We start from the raw sequence: 19,481 nt of genomic DNA on the forward strand, positions 1-19,481 counted from the left end.
ACCTTGAATAATAATAATGCAAAGAAAACATGTTCATATTTATTCCTAAACAACACAGCAAGAATATTTTAACTCAGGAAGAGTTTATAAATCAGTTTTTGTGGGATAATGTCAATGTTTAATCCCAGCAGTGGTTTTATTAAGTAGAATGAGTTGTGTTTGTGTTGGTATTTTAAAAAAGAAAAGAAAAGAATGACTGTCATACATGTAGATATGCTTTTAAGGAACATTTGTGAAAGTGGTCTCTTGTTTTTTTCCCAGAGCTGTATATACATACACACACTGTATATATGGATACAAAAGCAGCATGAGTCTTGTTGCTGAGAGACAGAGTCATTATTGCTGCTCCGGTGTCGTCTTCCTGCTCGTTCAGGGTTAAATTCTCACAGACACTTGACTTCCTCCTGCAAAACCTCACACTCCAACACCCTGGCAAGAACCTCCTCGCTTTTTTTTGCCTTTTTTTCCCCTCCTCAAGTAAATGTTATAAATAGTGCTGTGTGTTCTGTTGACTGGCCATCCTCCTCTCAAAGTGAATGTCTCTCTGCACTGCCCACCTTTACTCACCTTTTCACTCCCTCTCTCTCTTCTCTCCACACTCACACACATAAACACACTTCGGCTCAAACTTTTCCTGCTTTCGCAGTTGGATTTTCTTGCTTTTTCCTCTTCTTTTTTCTTCTTTTTCCTGCTGCTGTTGCTGCAGGCGGACCGTAACTGAGTGGACGTGTGGACGCTGTGAGTGAGTGAGTGAGTGAGGATGCGTTGTGTGAGCTGGTTGTTGTTGGGGACTTGCCTCCTGGTCCTCGGCCCCGCCGTTCGGGGAGCGCCGAGCCAGTGCCCGAGCCTGTGCCACTGCCACGGCGACCTGCAGCACGTCATCTGCGACAACGTGGGGCTGAAGAAGATCCCCCGCGTGTCGGAGGCCACGCGGCTGCTCAACCTGCAGCGCAACGGCCTGGGCGGCATCCCCACCGGCGCCTTCAGCGACAGCAAGGGGCTCATCTCTCTGCACATGCAGCACTGCCAGCTGCGCGAGGTGGGCTCGCAGGCCTTCAAGGGGCTGAAGAAGCTCATCTACCTCTACCTGTCCAACAACGAGATCAGCAGCATCAAGCCCGGCGCCTTCGACGACCTCACCGAGCTCACCTACCTCTACCTGGACGGGAACCAGATCGGCGACTTGGCCAAAGGCGTCTTCAGCCCCATGATCAACCTCTTCATCCTGCAGCTCAACGACAACAAGCTGCGGGAGCTGCGGGCGGGGACGTTCGCCGGCGCCAAGGACCTGCGCTGGCTGCACATGAGCGGGAACGAGCTGAGCGCCATGCAGCCGGGCTCTCTGGACGACGTGGAGAACCTGGCCATCCTGCACCTGGACAGGAACAAGATGAGCGCCTATCCCAGCGCCGCCATGAGCAAACTGCGCGTGGTGGAGGAGCTCTCGCTGGCGAGGAACCCCATGAGGAACATCCCCGACAACGCCTTCCAGAGCTTCGGACGCTACATGGAGAAGCTACACCTGGACAACATGGGTCTGGAGAAGGTCAGTGCAGGGTTTTCTTAAGATTTTATAAGTTAAATTGCTGCTGTTGTTGGTTAAAAAATACAGCGATGTCTCAATTTTAGTCAAAACTAATCTCTTTCCACTTAAAATAAGACTCATCACCTAAAAATGAACTTGTTTTTAGACAGTTTTCACTTGTTTCAAACTAATTTTCAATTGAAATAAGTAGAAAAATCTGCCAGTGAAAGCAAGTTTGTTTGTGCTTGTAATAAGAAAGAAAAACTTTCTCCACTGTCAGATTTTTCTACTTATTAAAAGTTGAAAATTTGCTTGAAAAAAGTAAAAAGTTTCTAAAAACAAGCTACTTTTTAATGTGATGAGTCTTATTTTTTAAGTATAATTAGATTTATTTTGACTAGAAAAGACATTCTGACTAGAAATAAGACAGCTTTGCCAGTGGGCGACGCCCCCTGTAAACAGCCAGCAGGCGTTTTACTGACTTTGTACATAACATAAACCTGGAAATGTGCATTAATAGAGTCTCTAAACCAAGATTAGACCAGATGTAAATAGATTTTACATAAGAATATTTACTATACTGAGGTTGGTTTTGTCCAAATATTGAAGTTTATGTTGTGATTTTGCCATTTATTGACCTCAGATGTGCTTTGGGTCATGATCAAGACGTTAATTTCCACAGTAAATTGAGCTAAATTGGTGGAAAAGATCATTAATTTGTTTGTGAGGGGGAAACAGCCGACTGTTGTTGTGACTGTATCTGTATCTGTATCTGTCTGGTGGGAGTTTCCCCAACAACAACGTGCCACGTTTGTAGAGTTCAGATGTCGGTTTGCTCTTAATGTCACAAAACTGAACCATCATTCATCAAGTTCCCTTTAAGAGAGAGAGAGAAAGAGAAAAGGCTGTTTGTGCAAAAACACACATGAAAAAACTAAAAGCTTTGGGATTATTACTGAATATTTTCACCACATTTGGCGTCTAAACATCTGAGGAGAAAGAACGAGCTGCTCTGAAGCTGAAACAACATTTAAATGCTTCTTTCATGGTATAAATATGATAAAATGTCTTTGCCAAAAACTGTATTTTTACTTTCTGAGGCTTTCTGAGAGCCCTCTTCAGGATTTAACTGAGGCAAAGAAAGTTGAACTTCATAAATAACAAACCCTGTAAAGTTTCACACTAGGGAGAAGTTTATTTATGAACTGTTGCAGCTTTAATGCACGGCTGAATCTTCACTAAAGTAAAGATGAAGGGTCACGAGTCGACACGTGGATCAAAAGAACTGATTTCCATCTGCCTGCACGGCTGTTGAGTCATTAACTTAATGTGTTTTTAGTAACTGAAGTGAACCAACAGTTTATCTGTCGACAAATGAGGCGGCTGGAGAAAACTCAAACTCAAATCGCAGCTGGAAACGGTTGAAAGCGCCGCTGAAAACTGACTCTGATCCATTTTTAGATCAACTTTTGTTTTGCATGGCAGATAGAAAGCAACATCTGGCTGCTCCATGGAAACGACAACGATCCAGACTCTTTCTTTCTTTCTTGATGCTCAGATATCAGGAGACAAGAGACAGATGTTTCCACAGCAGCTGCACGCGGGGATGAATGAATTCAGTATGAGCTCCACGCTGCAGCAGCGCTAAGACTTCAACTTCGACTTCGACTTCTCACACATTCCTCAGAGCACATTTGCTCCATACCTGAGGTTAATCCCATATTTTTGAGTGTACTTATGCCACAGTATGGAGGCGGGTGTCGGTCCCTGAGGGGGAAACTGTAAAATAACAGCTCGCTCTCACGCCGGCGCGGCTGCTGTGTGAGCGCCAGGTGGAAGCAGCAGGAGATTGAGCCATTTTTCCAGCCAGTTGCAGGTATTTTTAGATGTGTTTTTGTTTGCTGGACCTCAGTCAAGCATGTCTAATTATTACATAAGTCTTATTTTCAGCAAGGTTGTGTTTTCTGCTGAACGGTAAACAGGTCAGGAGGGGTTAGGTTAGACAGGTAAATAGAGGCCGGGTGTTCCACGGACACGGTCGAGTATTTTTAGCGTTGCCATCCACATCGGCCCCCAAGTTGAATGGACAATTGGGCCCTTTGCGAGCGAGGAGCACCTTCCTGGCAGAGGAGAGGAGGAGTGGCCCCAGAGGAGGAGGAGGAGGAGGAGGAGGAGAGGGGAAAGAGACGACAGAGAGAGCGAAAACACCTCGGCCACGCTGGAAGTCATCCATCTTCCATTGCTTCAAAAAAAAAACTTGTCGCTCTCCACTGTGGAAATTTCCAAACAGCCTCATCATCTCCTCCAGACTCACATAAAAAACACACACAACAACCCCTTCAAAGCACCTCAAAGGTCGCTCGCTCTCATCATCCGCCCTCCTCCTCCTCCTCCTCTTCCTCCTCCTCCTGGACCAGAAACGAGTTGACAGCAGCAGCGCCGACGTAGCTCGGTTCACCTCGCACCTCTCTGAAGCTTTTAGCACCTTCGCACCAAGCGCATAGGCTACGAAGGAGAGGCGAGGGCAGCGACCGCCGGTGTTTACATAAGGAAGGATGAGAGGAGGCTTTCATGCCAGAGAAACACTGGCGAGATTCCTCCTCAGCTGTCTGCGTCCTCACACACACACACACACACACACACACACACACACACACACACACACACACACACACACACACACACACACACACACACACACACACACACACACACACACACACACACACACACACACACACACACACACACACACACACACACAGGGACGGTTGTTGGGACGGTGGCGCGTCACCAGCTCCGGGGTGTGAACCATGTTTCCACAACACTGAGAGCAACATAACCTGACAAGCTATAGTCATAGCAGTAGGTTCGTTACCTTTAATTGTCGGTGCAAGCTATTTTTAGAACGGCGGAGCAGAGCTGTGAGCTGCTCAGAGCTACGCTACGGAGGCTTATGGGATTTCTTGGGAGTTTTGGAGTTGTTGGATTGTGTATTTGATGAGTTTGATGAGGGAAACCAAGAAACAACAACTCCAAAACGCTCTGGTGGACAAGTTGTGACCTGCACATTCACCACGCTATGAGATAATAACAGAACATTACGAGACAGAGTTGTTTTAGAGGCAAATGCAGAGACTGCTTGCTGAAAAACTGCCTCCGATGGGAACGCACATCAGCAGTTTTGCATGAGTTTACCTCTAAAGCAACTCTGTCTGGTAACGTTCTGTTATTATCTCATAGCGTGGTGAATGTGCAGGTCACGACTTGTCCACCAGAGCGTTTTGGGTGTATTTGATGAGTTTGATGAGCTGAAACCAAGAAATCCCATTAGCCTCCATAGCGTAGCTCTGAGCAGCTCACGGCTCTGCTCCGCCGTTCTAAAATAGCTTGCACCGACAATTAAAGGTAACAAACCTACTGCTATGACTATAGGGATTATGGCAATGGACCAATTTGCCAAAATTTGCCTAGCCCTAACTCACAGTGACTCATTCAGTCCAAGTGACGACTCATCATCAGCCAACAACAACAACAACTGATGCATTTTCTCTTTTCCCTCCTCTAGTTCTCCGACGGTGCGTTCACTGGCGTCACGGCCATCAAGTCTCTGCACCTGGACAACAACAAGCTGAAGTCGCTCCCCAGAAGCCTCGAGTTCGGCACCGTCACCAACCTTACGCTGTCCGGCAACCCCTGGAGCTGCACGTGCCAGCTGGCTCCGCTGCGCAGGTAAGAGTCTCAACCTGACAGCAACAGGTAAAACAGCTGAGCATGATGGGAGTGTTTGTAGTTTTGCAGATATTTGGACACAAAGGAGCCGTTTGTCATGAGTTTAAAGCTGCAATAATAAATATTTTAGTCAATCAAAAGTACATTTGACGGCTCCGTACACAAAATTTACAATTTACTTCCTTTCTTTTTGAGTCTGATCACAAGTTTTTAAGTTGTTTTTCTAATGTTTGCACTGGTTTTCGACATTTATTCTACTGTATTTTATAATTGGATGTTGCAGTAACTCTGTACTCACCTATGTGCAGCACTTTGGTCGACTGCTGCTGCTTTAGAAATAAACCCTGACTTGACTTGACTTGATTTCTCTGTATTTAGATTGTAGAAAACTCTTTAGATAATAAACCTTAGGTCAGATTTAACCTGACACTAGGTAGAATTTGAGTTTTCTCATGTTTTATAGATGAATAGATAATGAAAAGAATCATTAGCTGCAGCCCTGAGCAGGTGAATCTGACGAGCATCACTGCTATAAAAACAAACGCTCCTCCTCCTCTTCATCTCTATGTTTCTACACCTACAGGTGGATGGACTCAAGCCGCATCCGTCCAGACGCAGTGTGTGCTTCTCCGCCTCCACAGAAAGGCCGGCAGGTCAGAGACAGCACGGCCCTCAGCGGCTGCAGAGTCAAGGCGAAGAGAGCCAAGAAGGGCACACGTCACTGAACAGCCGTACAGGTACGGTTACACCTGCTGATGGGTAAAAACTGCACTTTTTATGCTTTTATTTTGAAAATCTTGCTACTCATTATCATCCAAATGAGTAATAGCTGCAGTACCCCAGCGGCCTCTGGGGGCTGTGCTCCAGAAGGGAGCAACTCCAATTGAGCCCCATGTTAAAATATCCGACTTTACAGCTTAAAAAAACATATTTACAGCCTGGTACATTTTATTTTTTTTGTCTCTACCGATAGTTTCCACCCCCGTGAACACTGTGGGTATTGTTTAGGCTTCAAATTTGTGCATAAATTATGTTGAATGACAGGTTCACAGACAGTTTACCGGCCGTTAATTGGTTGCACCGCACCTCTCCAAATATGCCAAGTAGACTCCACCTAAAATCCAAGATGGCGCAGTTCAAACCCCCGTAGTAGAGGCACAAAACAGACTCCCCCCAAACCAATGGGTGACGTCACGGGTGCTACGTCCATTCTTTTTACAGTCTTATGGTAATAGGAGATGTTTTTAGCCGTATACCGAGTCAAATGGAGCTGGAGCAGAGATCTGAGGTGAAGTTCTGTTCTTCCAAACCCACGTCTTTCTTTCCTGAGCTGCTCTATTATTCTGGGTTTTTTTTCACAGCTGAGGTTCTTGCTCAGCGTGACACTGGACTCAGATATTACCACATGAAGTTTGCGGTGGTTTTTTTGGAGCGGCGCTGCTTTGCATGATTTTGTTTTCTCCCTCCCACTTTCTTTCCCACTCTCTCTTTCTCTCCCTTTTTCCTGAACCGCAGAACTCTGTGTCCTTGGTCGTGTCCCTGTCTGAACTTTTCCGTGTTGGCCCCGGGGCCCGGTGCAGACACAGAGTCCCGGTCCAGGTCCAGGTCATGGGGTCTCTGTGCTGGACCGGGACCGGAGGGGCAGACTAGAGTGTTTGATTTGGCTGCTGCTCATCATCATCAAACCTTTGGTGTCTTTTCCACAGGAGACGCTTCATGAGGACGAGCCCGTCCCGGTGACCGGCTGCAACCAGAGCGACGCTACTACACTCCTTCTACTTCAAGACTGTCCATCTATTCATCTGTCACATGTTGTCACTAGTGTAAACACATGAGTAACACAACGTCTCTGTCTCTCTCTCTCTCTCTCCCTCTCTCTCACACACACACACATGCACACACGTACCTGCACACACATGCACACACACAACGAACTTTATGGACCTGAGACATATTATCGTTTAAGTTTCATTCATTTATACCAAAGATGGAAGATTTAAGAGCGAAGAGGAAGTGGACAACGTGCAGGTAACCACCAAAATAAAAGAAATGTCTATAATAAACAAGCGCTACGAGGACGGAGGGACCTGAGTGTTTTTTTGTTTTTTTTTCTCCCTGAGGAAAAGTTTCAGTGTCTTGCTAAGCATGAAAATGATGCAAAAATAAAACCAAACCTGGAGTTTAAAGCTGCATCAACTGATTTTTGACAAATACTAATCCCTTCTTTTTTGTGCTAATTCATCTTAACTCCCTGAGCATCATGATAAAAGGCAAAAAAAGAGTTTATGGGGTTTGTGTACTCAATCTAAGAACATTTATGATTAAAAAAAGCTTCACTCTCACATCATAGAAGTCACAGAAGCTTCAATCAAACATAAGCTGCAGGCTCCACCTGTTGTTTCAATGTACAAGACACATTATCTAATCAGTACTGACTGTCTTCTATGGTGCTAAGTACAAATGTCAGAGTGGATCAGGACTTAAGAGATGGATCGGGATCAGGATCAGGATCAGGATCAGGGCTGTCTATTTCCACATGCAGAAGACTTTATTTTAGCTCCGTGTTTTGTCTCCACCAGCTCTCAGCTTCTTCTTTAGCGGCCTAATGCTCCGTCATGTTCACCAGCTAGTTGTTAATTTCATTGTTTTGCTTGTTTGTTTGGTGCTAAGCAGGTTTTTTAGCTCAGTTTGGAGGTTGATGAGGCTGAAAAACCAAAACAATGAGCTAAAAGAGGCTAAAAGGTGGAAAGCTGCACACTAAGTGATTGTTCTTTGAAGGTTTGTTGCTTCATTGTTGAGATAAAGAAAAATATAATGATGCTGACGATGATAATAAGTGCAGCTTTAATGTACTGGACATGACGTCTTTCAAACAGGGGATGCTCCTTTATTTTGGTGGTTATCTGTATAAATGATGGATTAACAATAAAAAGAAAAAGAGGCAGAGAAAACCCTTCAACATACAACTGTCACTCAGACAGGCATCAACACTCGTTGTGAAAACCAGTCGTGATATTTTTATCAACTTAAAACCTACAGTATTTCACCAAGAGGTGTAAAAGTTGAAAGAATTGGAAGATTATTCTAAGGATCTTTAAAAATCAACTCTGAAGACAAGAAAAATCTAAAAAATTCCCTCAAAAAAGTGTAAGAAAAAGTGAATAATTGCTCCCAAAAAACATTGTGAGGTTTACTGACAAGAGTTGACTTTATGCATATCTAATGTATATTCAATATCTTTACATTTCCTGGACTTTTGGAGGTGATAACAAATGCTCACATCCAATAAACCTTTAACAAAACTAAAGCTTTGTTTTGTCTTTAATGCTCTTTTTCCACAGGATGCCTGATGACGGATCTCAAACAGAGTTTACTGTACTTTCAGCAAATGATCTGTCGCCCTCTAGTGTCTGAAAGCTGAACTGCACGAGTGAATTTTTTTTAAGTTGAAGTGTTCGGTGCAGTAAATAAGACTATTTTACGGTCTTTTAAAGAGACGTAAGATCGACTCACTGTGATCTCCTTGATGCCCATGGCGGATACGACGTTCTTCACCAGCTCTGGAGGACAAGGGGAACCGGCCATGATGCCTGCAGATGAGAAAAACAGAAGTAAACCAGTGAAATCCAGACTCAGTTTCAGACAAAACAGAACATCAGCACATAAAACTAGACATATTTGCTAACATATAAGTAGAATATCAGTGTTTTTCTCACCTGCATCCACTGATGACAGGTCATACTTAGGCAGGTCCGGCTGGTTCACCATGTCCACATACATGGTGGGGGTGCCGTAGATGAAGGTGCATCTGTGAGAGGAAACAGGAGTTCATCTATTTATCATCTTAAAAACGTGAGAAACAAAAGAAAAAAAAAAGCTGCATCTAAAAGTAAAGATCAAAGCAATTAACTGCCTCATAATCCCACCACATGTTTGCAGATTCAAAAACTGTGTAAATATTATTGGTGAATCCAACTTGTTCTTGAGTAAACTGAAACAGTAAATATAAAGTGCCAGATTCTGGGCAGCATCTCTTTTCTAGCTTGTTCATGGCTCAGGAGCAGAGCCTCAGGTTGTGATTTCAGTTAATATTTGTATAAAACACACATTATGAAGCGATTATTAAACACGTTTGAACTTTAAAGGAACAGATCCAGGTAAATACAGAGACTGCTTGATGAAAAACTGGCTCCCGACAGGAACGCACATCAGCGGTTTTGCATGAATTTCCCTCTAAAACAACTCTGCCTGGTAACGTTCTGTTATTATCTCAAAGCGTGGTGAATGTGTAGGTCACAACTTGTCCACCAGAGCGTTTTGGAGTTGTTGGATTGTGTATTTGATGAGTTTGATGAGGGAAACCAAGAAATCCCATTAACCTCCGTAGCGTAGCTCTCCGCCGTTCTAAAAATAGCTTGCACCGACAATTAAAGGTAACGAACCTACTGCTATGACTATAGGGATTATGGCAATGGGCCAATTTGCCAAAATATTGAACTATCCCTTTAAAAGAGGGTGTTTGGGATGAACCACACCTCACAGCCTCAGATAGTTTGAGTAAAGACCAGCTGGGTCGTTCAGCTCTTGCAGCTGTTTTCTAATGTGTGAACAAACTAAATCTGACTTTTTAAATCCAATTACACAAAAAAATGCAGTTTTTCCCACATGTTTCTTATCAATTCTGTGAAACGCAGCTCTTGTTGAGCTTTCAACCACTGAAAAGACATCTGAAGACATTGTTTCCTATTACCACGACAAGATCGACTTGAGTTTCGCAAATCAGATGTTTAGTCTCTTTGTCCCCGAGCAACAAAACAAGAGCAGATATCAGATCACACTCAGGAAGTGTCCGTCCTGAGCCGAGCAGCTGACACTAATGGTTCCCAGACTCTCTGTGGACTCACCACAGCGTTCGACCGCAGCTGAACCCACCGGCAGTTTCTCTGATCCTCTTTTCTCCAGCACCACCCGTCCTAATGTGTTGCACTAATTCATGAATGAGCATTGGCATTGCATGACTTTATGTAACTGATTTTTATTGTGCAAAACAGCTACAGACCGAATTCCTCCAGGTTTGATTGTTCGGTTTAAAGCTCCTTGGAACAGTCCAGCTCCAGAATTAATGTTGATTATAATCAGATTAACCAGATTTAAGTCTTTGTTACAGGGAATTAAAACCTTCAAACGGCTTGTGCAGGTCCGGGGTAATGTGTTCAGACAGACTTTGCAGACTCATGATGATGATGTTACCTTTCACTTTCCAAAGCTGCCAGGTTGGCCTTTCCATCGTATCCTGCAGAGGGGAAGACCAGCGAGGTGCCGTGCACGGCCATGACCATGCCACCGCCAACAGAGCCGAAGCAGTGGTACAGAGGCACAGGGAGGCAGATACGAGTGTTGGGCTGGAGAGAGGGAGAGGGAGAGGGGCAGAAGAGTCAAACTGTAGGAGCTGTAGGAGGAGAGAGGATAACTACCCCACCCTTCCCCTCCCTGTCTGACTCCAAAAACACTGAGTTTCATAACAGTTTGGCTGCAGCACATGTGGCAACAGTTTGGGAACTTTTTCTCTGACGTGGCAGAGCGCTGACCGACCGTGGCTTTAATTCAGATTTTTCTTTTTTCTTACTGTCTTAAAAAACACTAAAACCCAGAAGTCAGGGGTTTGACTGTAACTGTAACTGCAAATCAGTGGAAGACTCGGATGATTTTCTACAACAGCTGCAGCCAGAATAAACTACAGTGTGTGTGTGTGTGTGTGTGTGTGTGTGTGTGTGTGTGTGTGTGTGTGTGTGTGTGTGTGTGTGTGTGTGTGTGTGTGTGTGTGTGTGTGTGTGTGTGTTTATGCTGATGAAGGTGCATGTTCACCCAGTGCCACTGTGTGACTCACTGAAGCAAAACAATGGAGCTCTGTGGCACGGAGGGACGACATGTGTCAGGCTTTGCATCCACACACAAGACTTAATAATATAATATAATATAATAGGAAATCATACTCATGCCTAATTAAAATAATAATTAAAATGATTCTGTGACTGTAATATCATTTTTATTGTTGCTAATTAATGAAATACTGTATGTTCTCTCCTAACAAAATCATATTCATGCCTAATTTAATTGAAATGATTCTGTGACTTAATCAATTTTTTGTCACTGTTGTCTTGTTCTTTTCCTTTCTTCCTTCTTTTTCTACCTGTGCTTGTTTATTATGTTTTTTTCCTTGTCTCTTTCCCCTCTCTGCTTCTTTCTATCTTTCCTCTTCCTATGGGCTCTTTGCACAGCTCCACTACTTCCTGAACTTAATGCTGCTCCTTCATTTCCTGTCTTACATTATTGGACAACCTGATTAATCCAGGTGTGTCTGACCATTGTGACTACTCAGACACACCTGGATTAATCAGTTTGTGAGGTTTAATGAAACTCTGAGATGACACATGAGGTCAAACACTAAACTCACCCTCCAGTGGTATCCCACTCTCCTGCCGACGAAGTAGGCATCGTTGACGATGTTGTGATGAGACAAGGTGGCGCCCTTTGGAGCTCCGGTCGTCCCCTGATAAAGAAAATTAGAAATAAATTACACGGCCGTAAAAACGTCTAGATACCGAAGTGTCAAGGTTACAGCAGCAGGCGGCGTTTACTGCTCTGTAAACATCAGAGACTGTGCAAACAGATGTTAAACTGTGTTTGCAAATAGAACGGACGAAGGACGGTGAATTCAAAGTGCATGAGTGGTAATTATAGTAATAGTATCTCAAGATAATCTATAATAAAGGAAAGTAAATGCACTGTGATGTGTGTTGGTGCAAGCAGAACAGTTATTTTGATAATCTATTAAGTTATATACTCAGGTATTGATTAAAGGGATAGTTCAACATTTTGGCAAATTGGCCCATTGCCATAATCGCTATAGTTTTAGCAGTAGGTTTGTTACCTTTAATTGTCGGTGCAAGCTATTTTTAGAACGGCGGAGCAGAGCCTTGAGCTGCTCAGAGCTACGCTACGGAGGCTCATGGGATTTCTTGGTTTCCCTCATCAAACTCATCAAATACACAATCCAACAACTCCAAAACGCTCTGGTGGACAAGTTGTGACCTGCACATTCACCACGCGAACGGTGTGTGTGTGTATAATATATACACACACCGTTCTAAAAATAGCTTGCACTGACAATTAAAGGTAATGAACCTACTGCTTTGACTATAGGGATTATGGCAATGGGCCAATGTGCCAAAATGTTGAACTATCCCTTTAATGTATAATATGCAGGATGTCAAAATAGCACAGGAACAATTAGTTATTTATCAAAATAGCTCAACTGACTAACAAAACGATTGATCAGCTGATCTATTTGCAATTGTTTGATTTGATTGGTTGGGTGTGATGTCAGTCTGATGGATTTTGGCTTCTTGCTCGAATTAAAATATAAAACAACTTCTCAAGGATTCTTTACTGTTTAGATGCCAGAACAACTTTTGCTTTTTTGTTTTTTTTAACTGCTCTTAACTTCCTTTATGATGTCAAACTTTATGTAATCCACAATCCAGATGTTTTTTGTTTCAACAAACACGCTCGAGCTCGTACGGGCGTCACCGAGGGTCGTTGAGACTGAGATCATTCCTCAGATTCCTGAGATTCACAGGCACTTTGTTATGCAACAATTACCGAGGTGAACTGGATGTTAATGGGGTCGTCGAAGGTGATCTTCTTCTGCAGATCCTGGAGCTGCTGTACGTACTGGCTGCTGCCGGCCTGCAGCACGTCGTCCAGATGAAGCATTCCAGGCTGTCGGCTGTCCAGAACGATCACCGAGCGCAGATCTGGAAGTCTGAGGGGGGAAAACCACACAAGTAAGAATATACGTATATGTAGGTCACGGTTTCTGGCTGAGAGGCTCCATATTGTAACTGTTATTGTTCAACACACAGATCTCACTGTACATGCAGAACCAGAGCTGCAGCTGGGATCTTTCTTTTTTTTTCTTCTCCACATACTATACATACTGAGGTCAGGAGATCAGATTCCCGCCCTTGGGTGGTTTCACCCACTTTAAAAACAATCACAATGTGGATCTACAGTCGCTTTTTCAAGTCACTCCTGAGACATTCCTGAATGGTTCCCATGGAAAAGATCAGGGAGGGGTGTGTGTGTGTGTGTGTGTGTGTGTGTGTGTGTGTGTGTGTGTGTGTGTGGAGCTTTTCTCCAGAATTAGATTTTCTGCAAAAACAACCAGTCTGTAAAGAGTAAAAATAGTGGGGCACTTTGAGCTGCAACTGGGCTTTTATTTTGAAAAATATCAGATATTTGCATTTATAAATTTAGTTGATGTATGAGTTGATGCAGGTATCTGTTTGGATAAGAAATAAAAAGTCTATAATAATAATTAAAAAAATAATAAAAAAGATATTTGCCTGGCTATGTCCTAAGATCGCAACATTTTGGGTTATGGTGTATCCAAGTCTTGTACATTATTATATCTTGGTGTCATTACGGGAAATGTTGTGTTGAAAGATGATAGATATACTGTATATTGAAAATTATGTTAGTAGCCTGTAAAAAGGCAATTACAAGAAAATGGTACAAGACAGACCCACCATCACAGGAAGATTGGATGAAAGTTATGGACAAAAATAAAAAACAATAAAAAGAAAGTATCAAAAAAAAAAAGAAAAAGATATTTGCATTTATATTAGGCTCCATGTGTGTGTATGTCTGCACCTCGCACTCCTGATGTCATGTGGGCTGGACGACTCGATCTCAGGACAAATGCGTCGCAGCATGTCACAGTACTTCTGGACCTTAAACTGCGTGGGACACACGACGACCTTACAGCCGACCTGTGAGGAAAAGAAAAGGAGAGGAGAGAAGAGGAGAGGAGAGGAGGATTCAGCTTTTCTCTAACATCTCCCTTCATCATGACAGTCAAACCAGTGTGTGTGGAAGTCACCGACCTTCCTCAATGCAAACTCCACCTCCTGCGGCTGGTACGCTGGGTTCACCGACACCTGACGGGGGGAGGTAAAACAAGAACAAGCTGCTCATGATGGAGGAGAAACAAAAAATAAAGACTGAAGCTGAGGTGTCCGGGAGTCGGGACTGACCAGTATGATGCCGGCTCGGGCCGTTGCAAACTGGAACAGGATCCATTCATAAGTGTTGGGCCCCCACATGCCCAGTCTGTCGCCCTTCTGCAGCCCGAGGGCCAGCAGTCCAGCTGCAGCTCGGTCCACCTGCACACACACAACACACACACAACACACACACACACACACACACATGCATGAAGTGGGCTCCAACAGATACACACTCTTTATGTGTATCTCTCTCCGCTCCTCTCCTTAATTTGCTACTAATTACTGGAACTAACTCTGTCTTTTGGTGTTTCTGTGTTGTAAATAATCCTTACTAATAACCCTGTTCTTTTTATGCTCTCTCAACTTTAGGCTTTCTAAAGAATCCTGTAATGTTTGTAAAAAATCCTGGCTATTAACTCTTTTTATGTTCTTGTTCTTGCTGAATGTCTGTATACAGTAGTTGTGCCTATTTGCTATTGTCCTTTAACCAATCTTTTCTCCTTTATTTTCTCTTGTCAGGGCATCATTGTAAATAAGAACTTGTTCTTAATTGATTCCGCCTGATTAAATAAAGGTTAAATCATGCATTTTATTTTATTTATTTATTTACTTTTATTGTAAAGTGGGAAAAAAAACTCGCTGATGCAAAATAGTTTTATCATCAGTTTTGGACTCGACCTCACTGTTGCCTCACCCTGCTCATGAAGAGCAAAGTCTAACACCTCGACATAAGCAGAGAAACCAGAAAACTCAATACCATAAAAATTAACACACTCATAAATAAATTAGCAACTTAATTAAAAAACAATTAAACAACCCAATTATGGAGTTAATTATCCGTAAATGGGACTTAATGACACCTGTTATCTGAGGACTGTTAGTCTCTGCTGCAGGTTAACGACATCACTGCGGGTCTGTACTGTAAAAGTCTCCGCCCCCATAATCCACATGCGACGTTGTCAGGGTTACTGGGTGAAGGTTCACGGGCTGAGCGGGACGCGGCGTGGAACAGCAGGACTCAACGCCACACGTCACCACGGTCACAGTGACAGGTCACAGCGCTCCACTGATCCTTCACACCGCACCAGCATCACTTGAGATACAGTTTGATAAGTTTGATATGGGTGTTTCCGTTTCAAGCTGCTTTTTACTTCATGGCAAAGGGCAATGTGGTAGTTTTCACTCTCTCATACATTTATTTAGACATTTTAAGTTATTTTGTACAGTTACACAGAGAATAAAATACACATTTAGCATTTTTCCTCCCTTTTTTCTACATTTTTTAATACTTTTTTCTACTGTCACATGTTCACTAACTGAATTACTGTTAATATGTTTTGTGTCTCCTTATAATTTTATACAGATTTTGTTACTGTAGCCTTAATTCTTTAGTTGTTTTTTTTTTAAATAGTGTAATATTGGTGTTGATAGTAAGCCAACGCAATTATAACTATAGAAAGGGGTTAGGTACTATACATTTTTCTTCATCCTGCTCCTTTTCTTTTATGGTGACTTGGTGTATATTATGTAAAATATGTGCAACCGTGTGAAGTATGTAAACCATGAATGGAATAAATCTAAATGAAATGAAATATAATGGCTAACTCAGTTACTATAAACATGTTTTATGTCTCCTTATTTAACTTATCTCCTAAGTTATCTTATTCTCCTAATTATCGTATCTGTATCTTTTATTGTATTCTATTGCAGCTGCTGTGACACAATAATTTCCTGGAAAGGATTAATAAAGTAGGCCTACTATTCTATTCTATAAAGATCTATATCTATGTTCTATAAAGATATTCTAAAGTCAATAAACACAGTAGATTATCAGCATGGCGTCTCTTTACATACATATGATCAGGGATCTGTGCTGATATTAAAACTTTAAGTTGTATTTCTGTCTTTACCAGGAAGTGTCTTTACTCTTTACTGAACTGTCTTTTGATTGATGTGGAGTTGTTTTCAGAGGAAACATTGCTCTGCAGGCTGCTCTCGGCTTCAGTACGAACCCAAAACAACCTGCACTGACAAGACGGAGCCACTTCTTTGTTTCCTGAGAGGTAAAAAAAAAAAAAAAAAAAACCCCAGGGGAAAAAAATACTATCTGCCGTTCGATCATACTTGCTCTAAGGCTAAACCAGTTTGAGTGCATAGTGATGACTGAAGTCAACACAGAGTCTTGACTTGACTTGACCAGAGCACCTTACTGATATTTACAGTAATAAACTGAGGTTTAGTCACATGAAGCTGCAGCGTCTTGCCTGAATGTTTATTACGGTAGTTTTTTAAGTAAGAAAATCAGAAACTGTCTCTGTGTTCGATTAATCGGACCTCAACCAAACAAAGTTATACACAAAAAACAAAACAAAAAAAAGCCTCACATCCTGCTGAAACTCTGCAAAAGTCTTGCGGACACCGTCCTCCAGGAAGGCCAGGGCCTCCTTGTCGGGGCAGCGCTCCGCCGTCCGCAGCAGAGACTCTCCCACCGTGGAGTGCAGCATGGTCACGGTGGAGGTGCCGTGGGCGTAGCTGGTGGTCAGGGTCGGGATGGCGGGGGGAGACTCCACATGGATGCAGCTGCAGGGAAACAGGAGGAGGAGGAGGAGAAGGAGGAGGAGGAGGTTAGACTTATTGGGGGTTTTTTTAGACGCTGGGAAATGCTTTAAAGGAGAATTCCGGTCATTTTTGACCCCTAAATCGTTGTCCTGATGGTCACCCAGTGTTGGGGGTCGAGCAAAAAACGCGACTAAAATTGATGCAGGCAAACCAGAGTTACACCATGGCTAGAAGGCACTAGGGATAGCGACAACGCTAACCTACAGTATGGGGGCAATTCTTTCAACCACAACAAACACTCAAAAAACAATCAAATATCTATGGTATATGACTTGAATCCTTACAACACACCACTGAACTCGTATAGTGAACAGTATAAACAGTATAAACTTTGTGTTTTTGCATGTACCATATATATTTGATTGCTTTTTGAGTGTTTGTTGTGGTTGAAAGAATTGCCCCCATAGGTTAACGTTGTCGCTATCCCTAGCGCCAGGTAGCCATGGTGTAACTCCGGTTTGCCTGCATCAATTGTAGTCGCGTTTTTTGCTCGACCCCCAACACTGGGGGACCATCAGGACAACGATTTAGGGGTCAAAAATAACCGGAATTCTCCTTTAAAATGTCTGCACAGGTTTCAGTGTGAGAAATGATCGACGTGTCTGTGACCCGATGATCAGGTGACGCTCACTGACATAAAAATGTCAGGAGACCTTATCACCGTGTGTTGAGCTGATAAAGCTGATAAACAAACCGGTTAAACAGTTACATACATGAACCCGGAATTTGGCTTCATGATGCCAACAACAGACGATGTTCAACTCTCCTCTGATTGTCTTAAAGTCTTAAAGGGATAGTTCACCCAAAATTGAAATTGGTGCTCACTTTTCTTCGTCCAAAGAGACACACCAAAAAACATCCGAATACCTCCATACTGCTCATCTGTAATGTCCCTCTTGTATTGAAGCCCCGACATGAGAAATTGTTCCGCCAGTCAGTGCAAATCTCGCACAGCAAGAGCAGTGAACTGAGACACTGGGAGCTTCAGCTACAAACAAGCTTAAAATATAGACTTGTTTAATTTTTTCGGAACAATTTCTCATGTCGGGGCTTCAATACAAGAGGGACATTACAGACGAGCAGCATGGAGGTATTTGGATGTTTTTTGGTGTGTCTTTTTGGACGAAGAAAAGTGAGCACCATTCACAACCATTATATGGACAATTACTGCTGCGCGGACCCCCCCCCCGTAACTCAGAGAAGGCACGGAGGACTCTGAAACTTCTCCCAGCCCTTAGTCGACATGAGGGTGAGTAGAATGAGTGAAATTTGAATTTTGGGTGAACTATCCCTTTAAAATCTCTGAAATTGTCCATTAACTTCATTAAAATTCTTTTTTTTTTATTTCCTCCAGCCGAGGTCATTTCAAGACTTTTCCCAATAAAAAAAACAGAACACAACACTTATTTCTTATTCCCTGGTTGGAAACGAGCAGGGGGGAAGATCCATCTGAATAAATTAGGTCAAATCTAAAGCCAGAGCAACAAAAACTAAAAGCTGTGTACAAACTGGAGTGAGGAAGTCTAATGGAAGATACTTTTGAGTTTCAGTTTGAGTTGCACTGTGGGAAAAGCAGGAACCCATGTGTCACTGATACTGAAAATCAGTATCTCTGAGTCATTTTATCTCTTTTCTGTAATGTTTTATCCGTTAAGCACTCAAAAAGTGCCATATAAATAAAATTATTATCAAATCATTATAATCTCCTTGAAAGAGACACAAAAAAACAAAACAAATGGCAGCATCTTGAACTTGAGTGATGCGACACATGACAGATCTGAGCAGCTGTGACCCACTGGGAACTAAAGGTCAAGTGTGGTTTTGTATGATGAGTGAGGAAGCTGCTCTCAAGTCTGACTGCTGGGTATTATTTACTGTATGAATGAAACCTGAGCAGGATCTGGATTCAAAAACGGATCGGTTAGGACTGGATGAAAACAAAACTAGATGAAACAATCACTAATTAAGGGTTTGTTTAATCTAATCCCGAAAACAGAACTATTTCACATCGACCACTTCATCTGGATAATGGAAATAAATGCACCAATAAATTACAAGTGATGATAAACCGACTCTTTGCAGCTTTTCCAGTCTTAAATTCTGATATGATCGACTTCAGTTCATCTGTATTTTCTTGATCTTTCTTGATTTATGTCGTTCACCTCCTCCTCCTCCTCCTCCTCCTCCTCACTTCCTGTCTGTCTACATGAGAAATAGAGAAAAGCTGCCAGAAGAAATAAAGTGGAAAACTCTTCTGTTGCTGGCAGACAGACAGCGGTGGAGGACGTGTTTGTATCGTCAGCTTAATTTCCAATACGTCACTAACGTACGTAACTACAATTAAACAAGTGTTGTGCTGCAGTAGCATGCTGATGTGTCACGACGTATGAGCGAGTTCAACAAGTTTATCTTGTTAATATAAACTGGGGCGGTTTCATCCATATGCCCCGGGCTGAGGGATCAAAGGTCACATGGGCACGGATGATGATTAATTTCTGCTTAAGTCTGAGAAACTGTGAACAATTTGCCTTTGT

At 42.8% G+C, this 19,481-nt stretch overlaps 2 protein-coding genes across 3 annotated transcripts in view; one reads left to right on the forward strand and one right to left on the reverse strand.

Moving 5' to 3' along the window:
* acsf2 (acyl-CoA synthetase family member 2) overlaps positions 1–19,481 on the reverse strand; it is a 288,967-nt gene that overhangs the window by 268,330 nt on the left and 1,156 nt on the right. For both annotated transcript variants that reach the window (XM_083994591.1, XM_083994590.1), the window contains exons 2-10: positions 16,713–16,908; positions 14,356–14,484; positions 14,206–14,259; positions 13,973–14,091; positions 12,920–13,082; positions 11,712–11,807; positions 10,508–10,659; positions 8,974–9,065; positions 8,771–8,847 (exon numbers count right to left, since the gene is read on the reverse strand). In XM_083994591.1, coding sequence (XP_083850717.1) covers positions 8,771–8,847; positions 8,974–9,065; positions 10,508–10,659; positions 11,712–11,807; positions 12,920–13,082; positions 13,973–14,091; positions 14,206–14,259; positions 14,356–14,484; positions 16,713–16,908 — 1,078 coding nt within the window. The remainder of the gene's footprint in view (positions 1–8,770; positions 8,848–8,973; positions 9,066–10,507; positions 10,660–11,711; positions 11,808–12,919; positions 13,083–13,972; positions 14,092–14,205; positions 14,260–14,355; positions 14,485–16,712; positions 16,909–19,481) is intronic.
* On the forward strand, positions 633–6,067 carry chad (chondroadherin). Its single transcript, XM_083994599.1, has 3 exons — positions 633–1,546; positions 5,094–5,257; positions 5,841–6,067. The coding sequence occupies exons 1-3, from the start codon at positions 761–763 to the stop codon at positions 5,980–5,982; spliced, it is 1,092 nt and encodes a 363-aa protein (XP_083850725.1). The 5' UTR covers positions 633–760; the 3' UTR covers positions 5,983–6,067.

This window comes from Trachurus trachurus (genome assembly GCF_905171665.1).
Source record: "Trachurus trachurus genome assembly, chromosome: 19".
NCBI classification, from domain to species: Eukaryota; Metazoa; Chordata; class Actinopteri; order Carangiformes; family Carangidae; genus Trachurus; species Trachurus trachurus.